At 33.2% G+C, this 15,593-nt stretch overlaps 1 protein-coding gene across 1 annotated transcript in view; it reads right to left on the minus strand.

Moving 5' to 3' along the window:
- The window catches only part of Klp98A (kinesin-like protein 98A), a 34,648-nt gene that overhangs the window by 18,391 nt on the left and 664 nt on the right, over positions 1-15,593 (minus strand). The window contains exons 2-9 of the mRNA XM_089706239.1: positions 13,715-13,784; positions 12,755-12,865; positions 6,358-6,474; positions 4,466-4,705; positions 2,703-2,878; positions 1,969-2,090; positions 1,462-1,574; positions 660-830 (exon numbers count right to left, since the gene is read on the minus strand). Of these exons, the coding sequence (XP_089562365.1) occupies positions 660-830; positions 1,462-1,574; positions 1,969-2,090; positions 2,703-2,878; positions 4,466-4,705; positions 6,358-6,474; positions 12,755-12,865; positions 13,715-13,784 (1,120 nt within the window). The remainder of the gene's footprint in view (positions 1-659; positions 831-1,461; positions 1,575-1,968; positions 2,091-2,702; positions 2,879-4,465; positions 4,706-6,357; positions 6,475-12,754; positions 12,866-13,714; positions 13,785-15,593) is intronic.

Consider the following 15,593-nt stretch of genomic DNA (forward strand, 5'->3'; position numbering starts at 1 on the left):
TCACTGTTCCGTTGCTCTGGAGACGTATGAGTGTATACATGGTGTGTTTCAGCAATTCCCATTGCGGAAATTCTTCCACAAGTTGTAATTATACTTATAAAGGAATAATATTTCATCGGAAATTATTTTTTTTAGAAATAATGCCGTTTTTCCTTAAAATTATAGAATATTTACAAGTATTACGAGTGTCACCATAGTAATCGAAATAACAATGAATGACACAGTCGACCATTCTTATTATCACGTTTGTTCGTATTGGAGCAAAAAGTCTCATATACTTAGGGATGTTATTCTAAAATAAACCGTAAATTCGTGCGTTAGGATACATATTCAAAAGCTTAATTTAATAGATAAGTTAGTTTTCACTAAAATCAAGCTGTCCAATAAAAGGCATAGTTTACTTGTGTGTACTGTTTAGCTTTCGGTTTGAATGTGTTGATTTTGGCGACAGCGGTTTTCATACGAATTATGACATTATAGCACTTCTATGTGTCTTGTTATTTAGATTTCTATGAAGTGATGTGACTGGTAGAACATTTTAAAATTCCCTTCCCAAGCGACACCTTTTTATAAAACTTTTTAACTTACCAGTTATGTACAACATATATTATTAAACTTTAGACTACCCCAAAACTACTTTAGACTATTTGTTTACTTACAGAATTGTGCGTTATTTGCGCGCGCAGCTTGTCAATCTCCTCGCGTAGTTCTCGTATGAGCTTAACATTGGGATCCTCGTTGATCGTGGGCTTATTGATTATGTTCTTGGCTCTGTTCGCGTAGCGTAAAGTAGATAGCGTCTCGCCATAGTTGCAGTCCGCTGGGGATATCTGGAATAAAATTAATTAACATAGATTTGGTATTATAGGTCAGGGTTATATGAGGTTAAACCCAATAAAGTTTTTCAGATATTATCACAGATCACAGAAACTAAAGGGAGATATGGTTAGGGGGCGGGGCCGGTGTCGCAGCAATATGCCCAAAAAAAGAACAAGCTGTAGCGTGTACATACGTACGTCACTTACAATCTAGTGTGCGAACGAATAGTCGCTCTCATATTTTTGTGTGATGACACGCACACAACGCGAAGTATTGTTTTGATTTTGTTTACTGCGGTTGTGTGCGTAAATTTGTAATGAGACACGGTTTCGTACTCAGCGCAAGCGATTGGCATCTCTCTAGATCTCTATGGATATTATCATGTGCTTTCCACCAGTGAAATGTTCATTAAATATAACCCAGAAGATTTTTACATTGTGCGCGATCACTACTGTTCCTGACGGTTCTACACCTTCTTATTAAATCTTCCAAATTAATCAATGATTAATTTCACATAGAAATTAAAAAAAAAAGATTAAGACTAGTATCGGATGCTGTACTTTACGAATAATAGTACTTAACAGATATTGAAATGCACAATGTATATATGCACTATACAGGACTTTTAATAAGAATACTTACCGCTGCAATCATAATCGTCTTAGAATTTCCACCGAGCGAATCCTTTAGCAGCCAAGTGAGGACGGAGTCACGATACGGTATGAACACTTTTTTATTGTTTTTCGGTGTGCGATCTGAAAAATAATTGAAAACATTATTTTACAAAAATATTATTTGTAGTGAAATTTTGGATATTTAAAAATTATATACAGATAGTAAATTGTGTAAATATTGAGTAATTATAATTTATGCGGTTACGCATACATGCTCTACGTGTCCGTGTGTACGCGCTTGCTTGTACGTGTATTTATGCGTGTGCGTAGGTGATTGTGTGCAGTGTGCACGCATATTATATGTACGTATAAATAACCACGTACGTGTGTGTGTACTGTGTATGCACGCGCGTTTTCTGTAGTATTTGTATGTGTGAGTTATCGTATATGTGTGCGTGGCTTTTTGCGCACACATGCGCTTACGTGCACGTGTATGTGCATGTGTGTATGTTTGCATGTGTGTGTGTATACGTACTGTCGGTCTGGCTGGACTCAGCTAACGCGGAGATGACGGATCCGAGCGTGACGAGCGACTTGTTAATGTGCGCGCCCTCCACAAGTCGCTGGCCTGTTGCACCCGTAGCGTCCGCACGCTCACTGGAAGCGTACAAATAACATATTAAATCACATATTAAGCAAATGTATAATTTTGATTACATAAAATTCAAAATTCAAATTCAAATTATATTTATTTGCAAGAATGTCGTTACAAATTATAGGTGTTATAATTACAATATTATGTGGCTAATACATTCTACTCATTGATTGGGTGTGCAAATATTAAAAAATAAAGTTGATTAGTCTAATTATTTAAATGTATTCTAATTATTTTCATTTGTTTCACAGGTATAGTCAATAATTAACTATACCTGAAGATGTTGTAACGAAACTGGTCATAGTTTTTGAAGTGAAACTTTAGGCGCGTTGAGAATAAAATTTCAAGGTCACGTCATGGTAATACCGTCACGTCATGGAGTAAGGCAACGATTGAGCAACTATGGGGTTTATTGCTGGTGCATCTCCGTAGATACTGCTTTCCGAATCGGTGGTAAATGTTAAAAATATGTACCTAATGACGTTTCAAAAGTGCTTCTAGAAGAAGTCTAATTGAATAAATAAATGTTTCAGTTTGAGTTTGATTTTGCTGTTTAAATTTTTCGAAAAAAGTTTCACTTCTGACACATGTTCTCGGCTTTTTTTCATAATTACCTGCCGGCCAGGTCGACGAGGTGCACTTTGGACACGGTCTCGCTGGGCATGTTGTTGTGCCGCAGGTAGCTCGCCTGCACGAACGTGACCGTGAATATCGCGTGCGAGCGGGACGACACGTCGTTCATTTGTGTACTTGCTGTTGTGCGCTGCAGGTTTCCGCGGTGCATGCACTCCTGTACGATGAGATGACAGGAATATTAGGAGATAATTAATTGAAGTGAAAACTTCTTTAGCGGCGTTGAGCAATTTTTCTGTAATGGGTATAAAATCTTAAACTCGCGTCAGGACACGTGACCTGATCGAAAAAGCGTAAGACGGATGGATAGCAAACATGTTCAACGTTAATAATCAAGTTTTCACTTCTGCCGGCACTCCCGGAGTGTAACCCGTCTTCTTTTTTACAGGATTGGGTTGGTAGGAAGCCCGCGAACCAGCAATAGAAACGTATATTTGCTGATGATGATGGGTCGGAAGGTCAATCCTTGTATCTACATATACATTTTTCATACGTTATGTGTAAAGTGTAAACTAACAAGTGTCAATGCATTTAATAAAACGACGGATTTCAGAACAAAATTTTATCACTTCGTCTTTTTTTTGACGACAACCAATTTTAACCCTTGGCATGCCTGGTAGGGTCTGTCAGACCCACACCAACTCACGAACCGTTGTAGTTCGTTTAAATTTGAATTTCGCGCCTCACCGTTTTTAGTAGCTGGCCGTTACTAACCGCGGAATGCCCTCCGCCCACTTCCTCAGCCCGAGGCGAGCTACGAGCGTAAAAGGATGTGCTTAAAGTGCGTGCGGGTCCCACAGACCCCACCAGGCATACGGCGTGACTTTATTTTGTAAGTATTTATTTTTCTTTTTTCTTATAAATATTGGAATTTGGCGTTAAATAATATTAGTTTGTACATTACATTATCCTATTTTATTGTTTTTTTCAGTTTAATCATGAATAAACAACTAACAGACGAGGATATAGCTAGTTTAATATTCTAAGAGTTGGATGAGGAAGACTTAGTTGCATTTGATTGAGGAGGAAGAAAATGATGCAGGCTCCACCTCTTCGGATACTGAAATGGAGGTGCCTCTGTCCATCCATTAGTACATTTGTGACACAATTAGTTGTCACATTTGTCTTGACCACTCGATTTTTCCATGCGCAAAGTGTTACCAAACCAAAGCTTTACAAAGTGTAAATGCAAGCGATGAAGACTAACTATTTTGTTATTTAGATTAAGTATATGATAGTGCCTTACATTGGATTAAAGTCTGATTATGATCTCATTACTTTCGATACTAATTATATGTTAAGAAAGTTATAGTCACGAAATGTTGCTTAAAAATGTGAGTTAAAGTTTAATTTCAAATATTTTTATAAAGTTGATTAATTTCTAATGTGATTTTTATTACTATCTCTTTTTTGCCCTTTAAGCATGCGTCTTGAATCATTATATCACTTACATAATAAAATTTATAGAAAAAAATACCATTTTAAAATCGGGGTCTGAGAGACCCACCAGGCATAGAGTGTAACTTATGCCCACCAGGCATGCCAAGGGTTAAATCGACACATCGAACACATTTATCGCATTTAAGAGCCTTAAAAAAAGAAAATAACACGATTACAAGAATTGTGACTCATTAACAAAATCAGATTGAAAGATAAGAAACACCCATAGACGCGACACAATATTAATTAAAGTATGACACAGAAACAAAAAAAATCCAACCTGATTTCCATCTACTAAACTCACCTGAATATCATCATAATCCGACACCAAGTGCTTCGACAGATCCTGTACATATGGTCCCAACTTCGGGTGCTCCCGGACTCTAAGAGAGTGACCCGAATCAGTGGATAGCAGATCCTTAACCCTCTCATTGTATATCTCCAAATAACTGACTTCAGTACGGTACGATGCTCCTGATTCCTTCCCCGCGGCGACCCGGGAGAATAACTGCCTACATATCCGGGGTATTAAGCCTTGTGAATCCTGGAAAAATGATTATTTATCTGTAGCCATAAAGAGGATGCAGGCTTATTTGAGATAGCATATTTAGACAATGATTTTTGTTCTGCAAGGCTAATTTAATCAATTATTAAAGCGAATCAATTTCCTAAATTCATGTTAACATGCAAAAGTTTATATTTTTTTATTGTGCTGTTTTTTTTTCCTCAATTATTAGCACGCTACTGCATACATAGCATTTATATATCCTGTTAAACATAAGTTGATAGAAGACCATAAAGAATCTGTTAAAAGATAAGATTATAATACAATATCAAATAAAACAACATCCGATCAGACAAATCTAAAAATGCAGTGGTCCACAAAATAAGATAAACACCTTTGTTATCATTTGCATAGCATTGAAACGTGTTATGACGACTATGTTAATGACTATAATTTGCAGAAGAATGGAGACGTTTATGTTTTAGATAAAACGTCTAGATCTAAAATCTAATCTATTAAAATATATGATAGTTATCACTATAAATATGTGATATTTATTGCATTATTATTATAATTACAAAAGGAGAACATTTTCAAAGATTAATTAGTTTCATCTTTTTATAAGTCTGTATTTAAGATAACAACATCATCAATATAAATACAATAAAATGCTATATTGAAATTCGATTTGAATCAACATATTGTGAACACTAAAGACCTGCATATAATGTCCATTTTCCTTTACTTAGAAAAAAATCTTTGTCATAGCATAATTTCTTTAAAAATAGATTGGACCTTGATGGCACTTCCGAACTTTGGTAAATGTTTGTCTAAGCTCCGCGTCAACTCTGTCTGCGATGTCAGTCACTAGACTGAATACAAACATTGTAAAATAATACTATAATATTAATGGAACCGAAGTACTGAATAAAGTTCACGATTATATAATTTTTTGTATCATTTAGCTTCTAAAATATGTGTCATAACTAAATATCGCAAATATTTCCTAGGGCGGAGAAATATTTTCGTAGATTTCCACAAGTGCAAATATAATGCTACTTTTTTATAATAGCTGGAAATAATTAAAAATCTAAGGGGCATTTTTTAGAACAGTAACAATTAAAGTATATTGTTTTCTTTTTTTGGAAATTATCTGCATCTCTCCAACTTACTGGTTTAGCCCAAACAAAAATTGTCTCCAAATAACCAGCATATAACGAAACCAAATAATTTTCCGAAACATTGCAATCTGATACAGTTATCTCGACTAGTTATCAATTGGGTTTATAGAGCAGTAAAAAAGTAAACAGGTAAACTTTATCTCGGATATCACCATGCATTGATGTTTATCCGTTTATCTTCCGAACTTTATTTATTTTATTGGGAAAGATCAGTCTGTTTATTTTTTTATTTAAAGTTCATGTGATCCTTGAGGTATTTTTATATTTTAAACAAAAATGTTTGACTTCACTCAATGCGGAAAAAGCAACAAGATTATAAGGAACAAAATTTTATGCATTCCTAACATCAAAATACATACTGCATAATAAAAACGCCTGGATTAAAAATACCTAGACCTAAAAACATCAAACATTTTTGCTCACATGAAAGAATTAAAAAAAAAACATTATAACCACAATCCTTCTTTCTAATCATGATTTCCATTTCACCATACTACATAAACAACTTACAGGCGACCCCATCATGGTGAACGTCTTCCCGCTGCCCGTCTGCCCGTACGCGAACACGCACGCATTGTAGCCCTCGAATGCGCTGTCTATCACGTCCAGACCTAGGTCGGAGAATACCTGACAAAATAAAAAGAATATTAAATCTATGCTCATAGTATAAAGATGAACTGTCTGTTCGTTGGTTGAATGCGCTAATGTTAGGGAACTGTGGGTCCGATTTGACAAATTATTTTGTCAGATTCATCACGCTAAGACCAATAGGAGCGGAGCAATGCGAGTAAAAGCGCGGAGCACAGCAGCTAGTTAATTTTTATCAATTCATTCATTCATTCAATTCATTCAAACAAATGCGGAAACATTCCCCTGTTTAGTCTAGTTTAATAAATAAGCTGACTGCTGAAAATAGCTCCTAGGTTATATAGTAAAGATTTAGAATTGCTGGTAATAGAATTTCTGAAGTTGAAAGAGCAATTTTGAATTAGTTACATGCACAAATTATCTCTTTCCTCTCTTTATAATATAAGTGAAGATTAAAATTTAGCACCCCTTATTTTCCTGCTCCATATTCAAACCTTTGTGATTGTGACATTTCCCTAATTAAACTTGGGTTCCTATTACGCAAAGCATTTTCACCATATTTTGATATTTGTTGTAGATATAGTTGATGATTTGTAGATACCACTGTCTGGTGGGAATTTTGTTTGTCATGGAGGTGTCGTCACACGTTCATTTTGTTCATTGATATAATATGGTATATACTATAGTGCCGAGAGCAAAAGGGCGAAAGGTTTTTTGGGAATAGGCAGAATTAAATCAAGCTCGCTGATAGCAAGTTTATAAACTGGATTAAAACATGGTTCTTTTTATAACGGCTAAACCATTACGAAGTGGCTAATCCTGCTAATATTAGAATGAATGTGTTGTTATATCTAAAATGATTAATTCTAAATCTATTACCTAAGGATGTCTACTAATTCAGATGAAAACCTCCCTACAAAGATGGATTAAAACCAAGATCGACGAATAACGAACTGTAAGCTGGACGAAGACGAAAGCTAATAATACATTTTATCATATAAAATATTATCATCAGAAATTTAAATATTAAAATACATCTTAAAATAATACACCTTAATATAATAGATACAGAAATAGAACTTCAATTAATTATTTTTTATTAGCATAGAGTTTTATGCAAACATCGTTACGATAAAGTCTCGGGTTAATTTCTTAATGACCGATATTTAACAATATGATTGCTACATTGACTCGTTACTTTAATATAGTAATGATTTAATTTTAAACAACACTGCGAAATGGACGGAGGTTGTCAATTTAAGGCCTATTTCTTTCCATTTTTATTAGCTTCACCTAGCTTAGTACGAAGAAGCGACTGCTTTAGACTTGATTTTGATCTTTGTACAGTTATCAAGGATAGGTGACAATAATTACATGACATGACCTCATCGAAAGCGCGTTTGTTTGTTTCAAGAAGCTTAATATCTTATACACTGGAGATTTCGGTATGAACATTTGACGTGTAACAAGAAAATTGTTGTGTTTTATCACTTTCACACCTAACTTGGTATTGCCACTGTTAATACGAAGTTTTCCCAAGGCTAATATGTATGCTGTAATATTCTGTGCAAAAGGTTAGTTTTTGTACATGAGTTTGTTGATAAATTGCCAACAACGTCATTCAGAAGCATTGTTGGATGAGACAATTATTATTTAGGCTAAATAAAATAAGTATCTGAACCAATTATTAAAATGCGATACTCCCTCATTATGGGTAGTTACCATAATAAAATTGTAGCAACTCTCACTTTGACAATATGGCATAAGTGTCAAAAAAATTGCGTCGCTTCGAATATTTAAGTTAATATTGTTGCGTATTTAATAAATATTTTCCGAATATTAATAATGTATTGCATTATGAAAAATTGCAGAAGTTTTTGGACACCAAATTCTGGCCTATAATTTCACAGGCAAGTGTATATTTACGTTATTTACAATATTCCTCAATACTCATGCATTTACCTGTTAAGAATCATTTTAATGGCAAAAATCGTCAAATTTATCATCATTTTACTAAGCAATCATGTTAAATAAGTTCTTTTCCTAATACTTTCATCATTTTTCAACAAGTTTTCAACCAAAAGATTTAACAAGTAAGGTAACCATGATGATGGGTTTTTACGGATAGCGACGATAATATATTGCTAAACAATATTATGATGAACATTTAGAACACCATTTTAAAAATTTTTATACTTGTAATGAAACAACACACGACATCGGTATTGCACTCACATATTGTGGTTTGTTCTTTTTTACATTGAAATTTATACTTTTTAACCTAATATTTTTTTGTTTTACGTATTTCAGCTTTCCAAAAAATGAAGTAAAAAGAAATATATGTGCCTATCAAGGGTAAAATTACTGAGGATTACGACCCAGAAAAAAAATACTGCTATAAACAGTTTTAATTTGATGTTTTTGGCTTGAAGTTGACCCGTCGAAGTAACGCGTTTAAAAAGAAGATCTGAGTAACTTACAATTTGGTAAACAGCATCTGATGCAAAACACAACTTTCCTCTATTTACAAAGGATGTTAATGATGTATATCGGTTAATATCCAAGCTTTGTAGCCAAAAGTTATCAAGCGTTATTTAAAACTATCATTCTCTACCAATTAAAATTGTATGTCGTATAAAGGTGATAATTCTTGTAAGTTGACCAGTAATTATAATAAAAATACTGTTAAAAATATATGTCGTTATTATTTATAGACCATGATTTTTAGTTTTTTCTATTTCGAAAAATCCTGAATATACAAACCAGTGTGGTCACCCACAGAAAGAGACAAAAAACAACACTGACGTCATTCAAGGTTATATTTTCTTGTGACAAGTTAATGGTCATAGTGCAATCTCCAGTGTATTAGATATAAGCTTCTTGGTTTGTTTATTGAAGTGAAACTTTTTGAGGCGCATTAAGAGTAAAATTTGAAGGTCACGTCATGGCAATACCGTCACGTCATGGAGTAAGGCGACGATTTATCTATGAATCGATGATATGAAAGTTTCACTTCTGAAACGTGTGCTTAGCACAAAACCTCTTTTTTTTATTCTTATAATGAAATTTATAGTTTTATGATTTCTTAATTACTGATCATTATAATATTACCGTTTTTGCTAGTCAATTATTTTATTCTTGTTTTTTCCTTCCTCATGAAGTTGGCAATTTTTTTTTTCGGATATATTTCCTCAATATTTATATGAGTATTATTTTTTGTTATATGTATTTATAGCTTTAAATAATATTGCATACTATTTTATTAAAATAATACAAAACAGAATTATATCACAGTATTACAATATTATAGATATTGTAATATCGTCTTTATTAAAATCTAAGCTATTTTTTTTTGTTATTCTGACCGATGTTTTGAATTTCAATGTTATGTTTGAATAAGTTTAGTTTATTTTTAAATATTTAGAATTAGTTTTTAACAAATTTCATTTATAACTTCAATTCGTCGTTCAATAAGTTTAACCAATATATTTCTACAAAATACACCAGGATCTATTTATTACTACGACTTCCCATACATGTATTTACCGTGGGCTGATATAAATGTATAAATGACGCAAACCAGTCGAACAAGTCTATTATAATTAGGTACCTAAACCTAATCGTACAAAACATACTTATTTACTTATCTATACTACATAGTATATTATAAAGCTCAAGAGTTTGTTTGTTTGAACGCGCTAATCTCGGGAACTACTGGTCAGATTTGGAAAAAATTCTTTCAGTGTTCGATAGCTCATTCATCGAGGAAGGCTATAGAAGTATAGAGTTTAGGCTATATATCATCTCGCTAAGACAACAGGAGCGGAGCACTGCGGGTAAAACCGCGGAGCACAGCTATAGTAGCTAAGAAGTTCCTTTTGTCTTCTTTATAGGTACTAAACTTTATCATAATATTTAATGCACACATGAGGTGCATATTAAAAATCTGTTTTTAATATGCATGTGTGCTTTTTTTCGATATCTTTAAATGCTTTCCAAAATTGCTTGTTAATATTTAAATAATTGCACTAGCAAACATACTTTTTTCTTAAGTAAAAATATCTCTAAATTTGGTTTGGTGACGCCGGAACATCAATACCAGACATTTGACATATAAACTAAGTTACATTTTTTGTGTGGTGTCTCTAAATGCTAGCCAGAATGGCTTCTACATTTTAACGCGGACGCGTGGGTGAACTGAAGGTTCACCCTGGTAGCGACATGCGCAAGGGCGTCTCCCCCATTGAATGATGATGAATCGATTTTGATAGACTTTCTTTCCGTTCGACAGCTGACATAACGAAGATATTTCTCAGCTATATGTATAGGAAACAAAAAAGCCGTCTACGAGATTTGTAGACTTTATTGCAGCTTGTTTACATTTTTAATTTTTATGTATAAATTAACTTATGCTCATAACTCGGTTAGTTTACAGATTTTACGGGTATTTTGAATATTTCTTTCATCGGTCAATAGTGGCTATGTCAACAAGGTACGTCATACAATACTTTTGTCCGCGCGTACAGTGCAATTTGATAAATAATCGCAAAGCAAGGAAACATTCACACGACCTTGCCGAGTCAAGGTCGGACATTTTGGACGATTTCATATTTAAAACAAATTACAATGTAAATGTGCAGTCTATTTAATGTTATATGTCTATATCCGGTTTTATTGTCTATCTATATACTCTATAGTCTATACCTACACTACTATTAAAAAATTTTGGAAAATCCAAAAGTGCACGCCTCATAATTTTTTTTTAATAAATATTTATTAATTATTATTTTTGTTTATTTAATAACAATTAAACCACATCGAATCAGACCCTGAAAAATGAAAGGGTTCTATTCCTGAGCATACTCAAGCGTAAGAGAAAAAAAAAGACTCGATTAGTAAAGTATTTCGGTCGCTATCGTGTTAACAAGAAAAAGGATCCGCACATACAGACACACGGACGTCCAAGACAGAACTTTTTTAAACTGTTTTTTAACTAGTTTAAATAACAAAAATGACATCAAAAATATCATGAACGTTAAAAATAGTGTTTTTTCTTAATATGTGTGTGTATGTATTATCTTACAAGTGCAATGTATGATACATAAAGACATTTTAAGTTTGAAAAATCAGATGTTTTGCGCGAAGTGACAGTAGTACCCACCTCAACGCTTCGCCTATGAGGCGTGCAATAGTAAAGGTATTTAATCACATTCCTAAAGAACTGCGTGAAATGCCAAAAAATTTAGTTAACTAGCGGAAAGATGTTTCTACTCTCTAAATGAATATGTTAAATTAAGATTTTTTTTATTATTAGAAACAGTTAATGTATTTATTATCAATAAAAACGTGTTAATTTTAATCTTATTTAATGTATGTATATCTATAGTATAGATATATGTATAGATTCTATACTAATATTATAAAGCTGAAGAGTTTGTTTGTTTGTTTGAACGCGCTAATCTCGGGAACTACTGGTCCGATTTGAAAAAATTCTTTCGGTGTTAGATAGCCCATTTATTGAGGAAGGCTATAATATATCATCACGCTACGACCAACAGGGGTGGAGCCACGGGGTGAAGCCGCGCGGAGCAGCTAGTGTAATATAATGTAAGTGTGAAAAATTTGTATGCCAATTGTTTGGCGAATTGCGTGGACTATTTTATTTAAATGATGTGATCTTTTGTATTACCACTATTCTTACAAATAAATCATTTAAATTTGAATGAGTAAAGTAATAAAATATTTGTATCAAAATGTATATATAGTATATAGGTACTACAAATGATAAAATATAAGAAAAAACAGTAAAATTTTGCATGATTGTAATGGATAAACTCAAAAGAGAACTCCTCGTTGCTTCAATGTACCTTGCGCCAGTTTTCAATTCTATAACACTATGTAAATATTTCATCAGATGTCTAGTTCCCACACTCGAATTGTAGATAATTAATCAATTTAGTTGCTCGCATTTAGCGTTATATTACAAAAAACCACAAAGCTAATTTTATTGATATTTAAAATAAGGCCAATTTTTCAAAAGGACAGAAGAAACCGTGAGCAAGCTACCTTTTTTACAATGTGAACCCCTTAAAGAAGACAAAATAACATAGGGATGACAAACCTTTGCGTATCAACGTGTCATTTTTGCCAAAATAATGTTAAATAAGATCATAAATGTGCTATTAACCCATCTAATATCCGTAACACCTACTTCCCTTTTTATTTTATATTTTGTGCATGACGAATTTTGCGATCAGTGACGTGCCCAAGTCAATCGTGCCATTGGTTCGCCATCCCTAGAATAATGATTAACTCTCACCTGTTCCTGCGTAGCAAAGTTCGAGTCGGCGCTATCAAACGACCAATAGGAGTGGTCGAATGTAAAGTCTTTGTACTTCTCTCTGTTTCCATCATTCTGCTCTTTGCTATTCTGTAAAAAAAAATCAAAAGTAGAACTCGGCTAATCTAAGCATGGCATGATAATTTTATTGACTACGAGAAACTACGGAGTTTATTTCCGAATTGGTGGTAAATGGTTAAACTATGACGATTCAAAAGTGTGCCTAGAAGAAGTCTAATTGAATAAATAAATGTTTGAGTTTGACGAAACATTCCATGACCTTCGACGATTTGCTAGCCCTTGCCCTTTGATGAACTTTCCGTGTCACAATAGAACTATTTTTTTAATATATTAGTCGTTATGATGATTTGACATTTTTAAAACTAAATGACTTTTCTAAATGGTTATTGTATAAAACGGAAAAAATCGTAATCATATTGCATTATCATGATTTTACCGAAATTTTAATTATTTTACAGTATCAGTGAGTATCAGCTTATAGTAGGTGCTAGTTCAAGGTCACAGCTGTTTTTATTTAAATTATAATGTAACATACATTTTAAAATAATGGTGTTAAAAGCACACCTGTACAAATAAAAAAGACGTGTGGCACTCGGGGACTGCCGCGGCCCGCGGTAAAGCTATTGCATGCTATGCCTTCAAGCCACACCTCCGCGCCCGTCGGAGTGGGAGCTTGAGGTTTTTTTTAGTTACGTAAGTTCTGGAATCGGTCCCCGCGCTCAAGGCCCGCGATAGAAGCTATGCAATAGCTTAAAAGATAAAGTTCACCTTGATTTAATTCCAATTTTTATTTTCAAAGTATAATTCTACAGTGTGAACTTTACCTTGGAAAAGAGTATCTAACGAATTTCTTCATGATTCAAAATAAAAGTTTCGAGTTTATGTATTTAAATAATTATTAAACCTGGCAATACTCACTTTCACAGTTAGCAATCGTGTTTTCTTCCCATCCATTTGGACAATTAACTTTGCATTCATATCCTTTTCCCTGTAACAAAATACATTGATCAATTATTCATGTGTAGAAATATTTACTTCAATATGTTATATCATATATGTATAGGCCGATTAAGAAGAGCTGGAACGTCAACACATTTACACATTGCACATGTGTTTGTGAAGACGCGCGCGGCGTGACGTCATACTGCATACGCATCATGAAAAGTCTGCACGTCTCTCTCGCGAGCAAACTAGCTTATGAGGGTGAAGGGGACAATTATAGTTGGTATTTTGCAATTGTTTATAAATACAGGGTGATATAATTAAAACAAAGACGTTAGGTATACTACTAACTATATTTGACGAGATACTTCGCGGCACGCGGATTAGAACATACTGTATAGTAAAATTGCATAATAAAGTGTGAGTACTGTGAACATGCCAGCTTTTCAATCGACCTGTATTAACTATGACCTATATTATCATACCTATAATGGGTAACCATTTATCTTAAGAATTTCGAAAATTATCACTTGCTTGATATGAAAGAAAATGCATCATAAAAGCAAATGAATGCATTTGATTTGTTGATAACTATCAATTGATTGATGACTAAAACTAAAAACTATAATATCAATACTTTATTTTAAACTAGCTGCGCCCTTTGGTTTCAACCGTGGCTCCGATCCTGTTGGTCTTAGCGTGATAATATATAGCCTTCCTCAATAAATAGGCTATCTAACACCAAAACAATTTTTCAAATCGGACCAGTAGTTTCTGAAATTAGCGCATTTAAACAAACAAACTCTTCAGCTTTATACAAATACTAGTGGTTCGCCCCGGCTTCGCCCGTGGTACCTACATGTATAGGTTTTTTTCATAAAAACTATCCTATCTCTCAAGTTAGATCGAACTGCACATGGTGCGCGAATTTTATTATAATCGGTTAAGTGGTTTAGGAGTCCATTGAGGACATACATTGTGACAAGAGATTTATACTATAAATACAAATATTAGATTAGATGCAATAATATGATACAGAGATAAAATATATTTTAATCCTTTGTTTCCATTGATGACATTGTCTATCTATATGTAAAATTTTATGGAAAACCATTAAGCCTTTTAGGTGTGATTGTCTCATAAATATTTAAATGTACATATTTATGTTCAGTTATGTATGATAGGCTACTTTGATGGTATAGAATAAAATTCTGATTATCATATTATGCTTTGAGGAGATAGTATTTTGTAAGTACTACTTATACTTTTATACTTTTTGTTTATGAGTATATATTATTATATATTTTAACCATTTTGATTAATGATTAAAAGCTTTTATGAATAAAAACGATGTATTTAAATAATTATTTTTATAACTGAGTGGTTATACACATGAATATATATTTATATTACACTAGCTTCCGCCCGCGGCTTCGCCTGCGTGGTGTTTTGATAAAAGGTAGCCTATGTTCTTTCTCAGGGTCTAAAGATTGTCTGTGCCAAATTTCATCAAAATCGGTTGAGAGGTTTAAGCAGGAAAGCGTAACAGACAGACAGAGTCACTTTCGCATTTATAAATTAGTAGGGACATCAACTGTAATTTGCTTGATACACTAGTAAAATAAATTTATTTTATAAATTAATTAAACTATGATTGATACGATTTTCAAATCATCAAAATGATTCATAACTCATATTTTGCTTATGAAAGTTAACAACATAAATCAATTACTTATTTCAAGTTGATAAACAAAAAACGCAAGCACATTATTAAGTTGATAAACATTGATAACAAACAAACATAATATTTGAAATTTTTCACATTGATGAATAAATAAACAAAAAATTGTTATGG

The sequence above is a fragment of the Colias philodice genome, chromosome 18 (assembly GCF_061535455.1).
Source record: "Colias philodice isolate Cphi_HAF_F1 chromosome 18, ilColPhil1 Martin Lab GWU primary, whole genome shotgun sequence".
Lineage (NCBI taxonomy): Eukaryota > Metazoa > Arthropoda > Insecta > Lepidoptera > Pieridae > Colias > Colias philodice.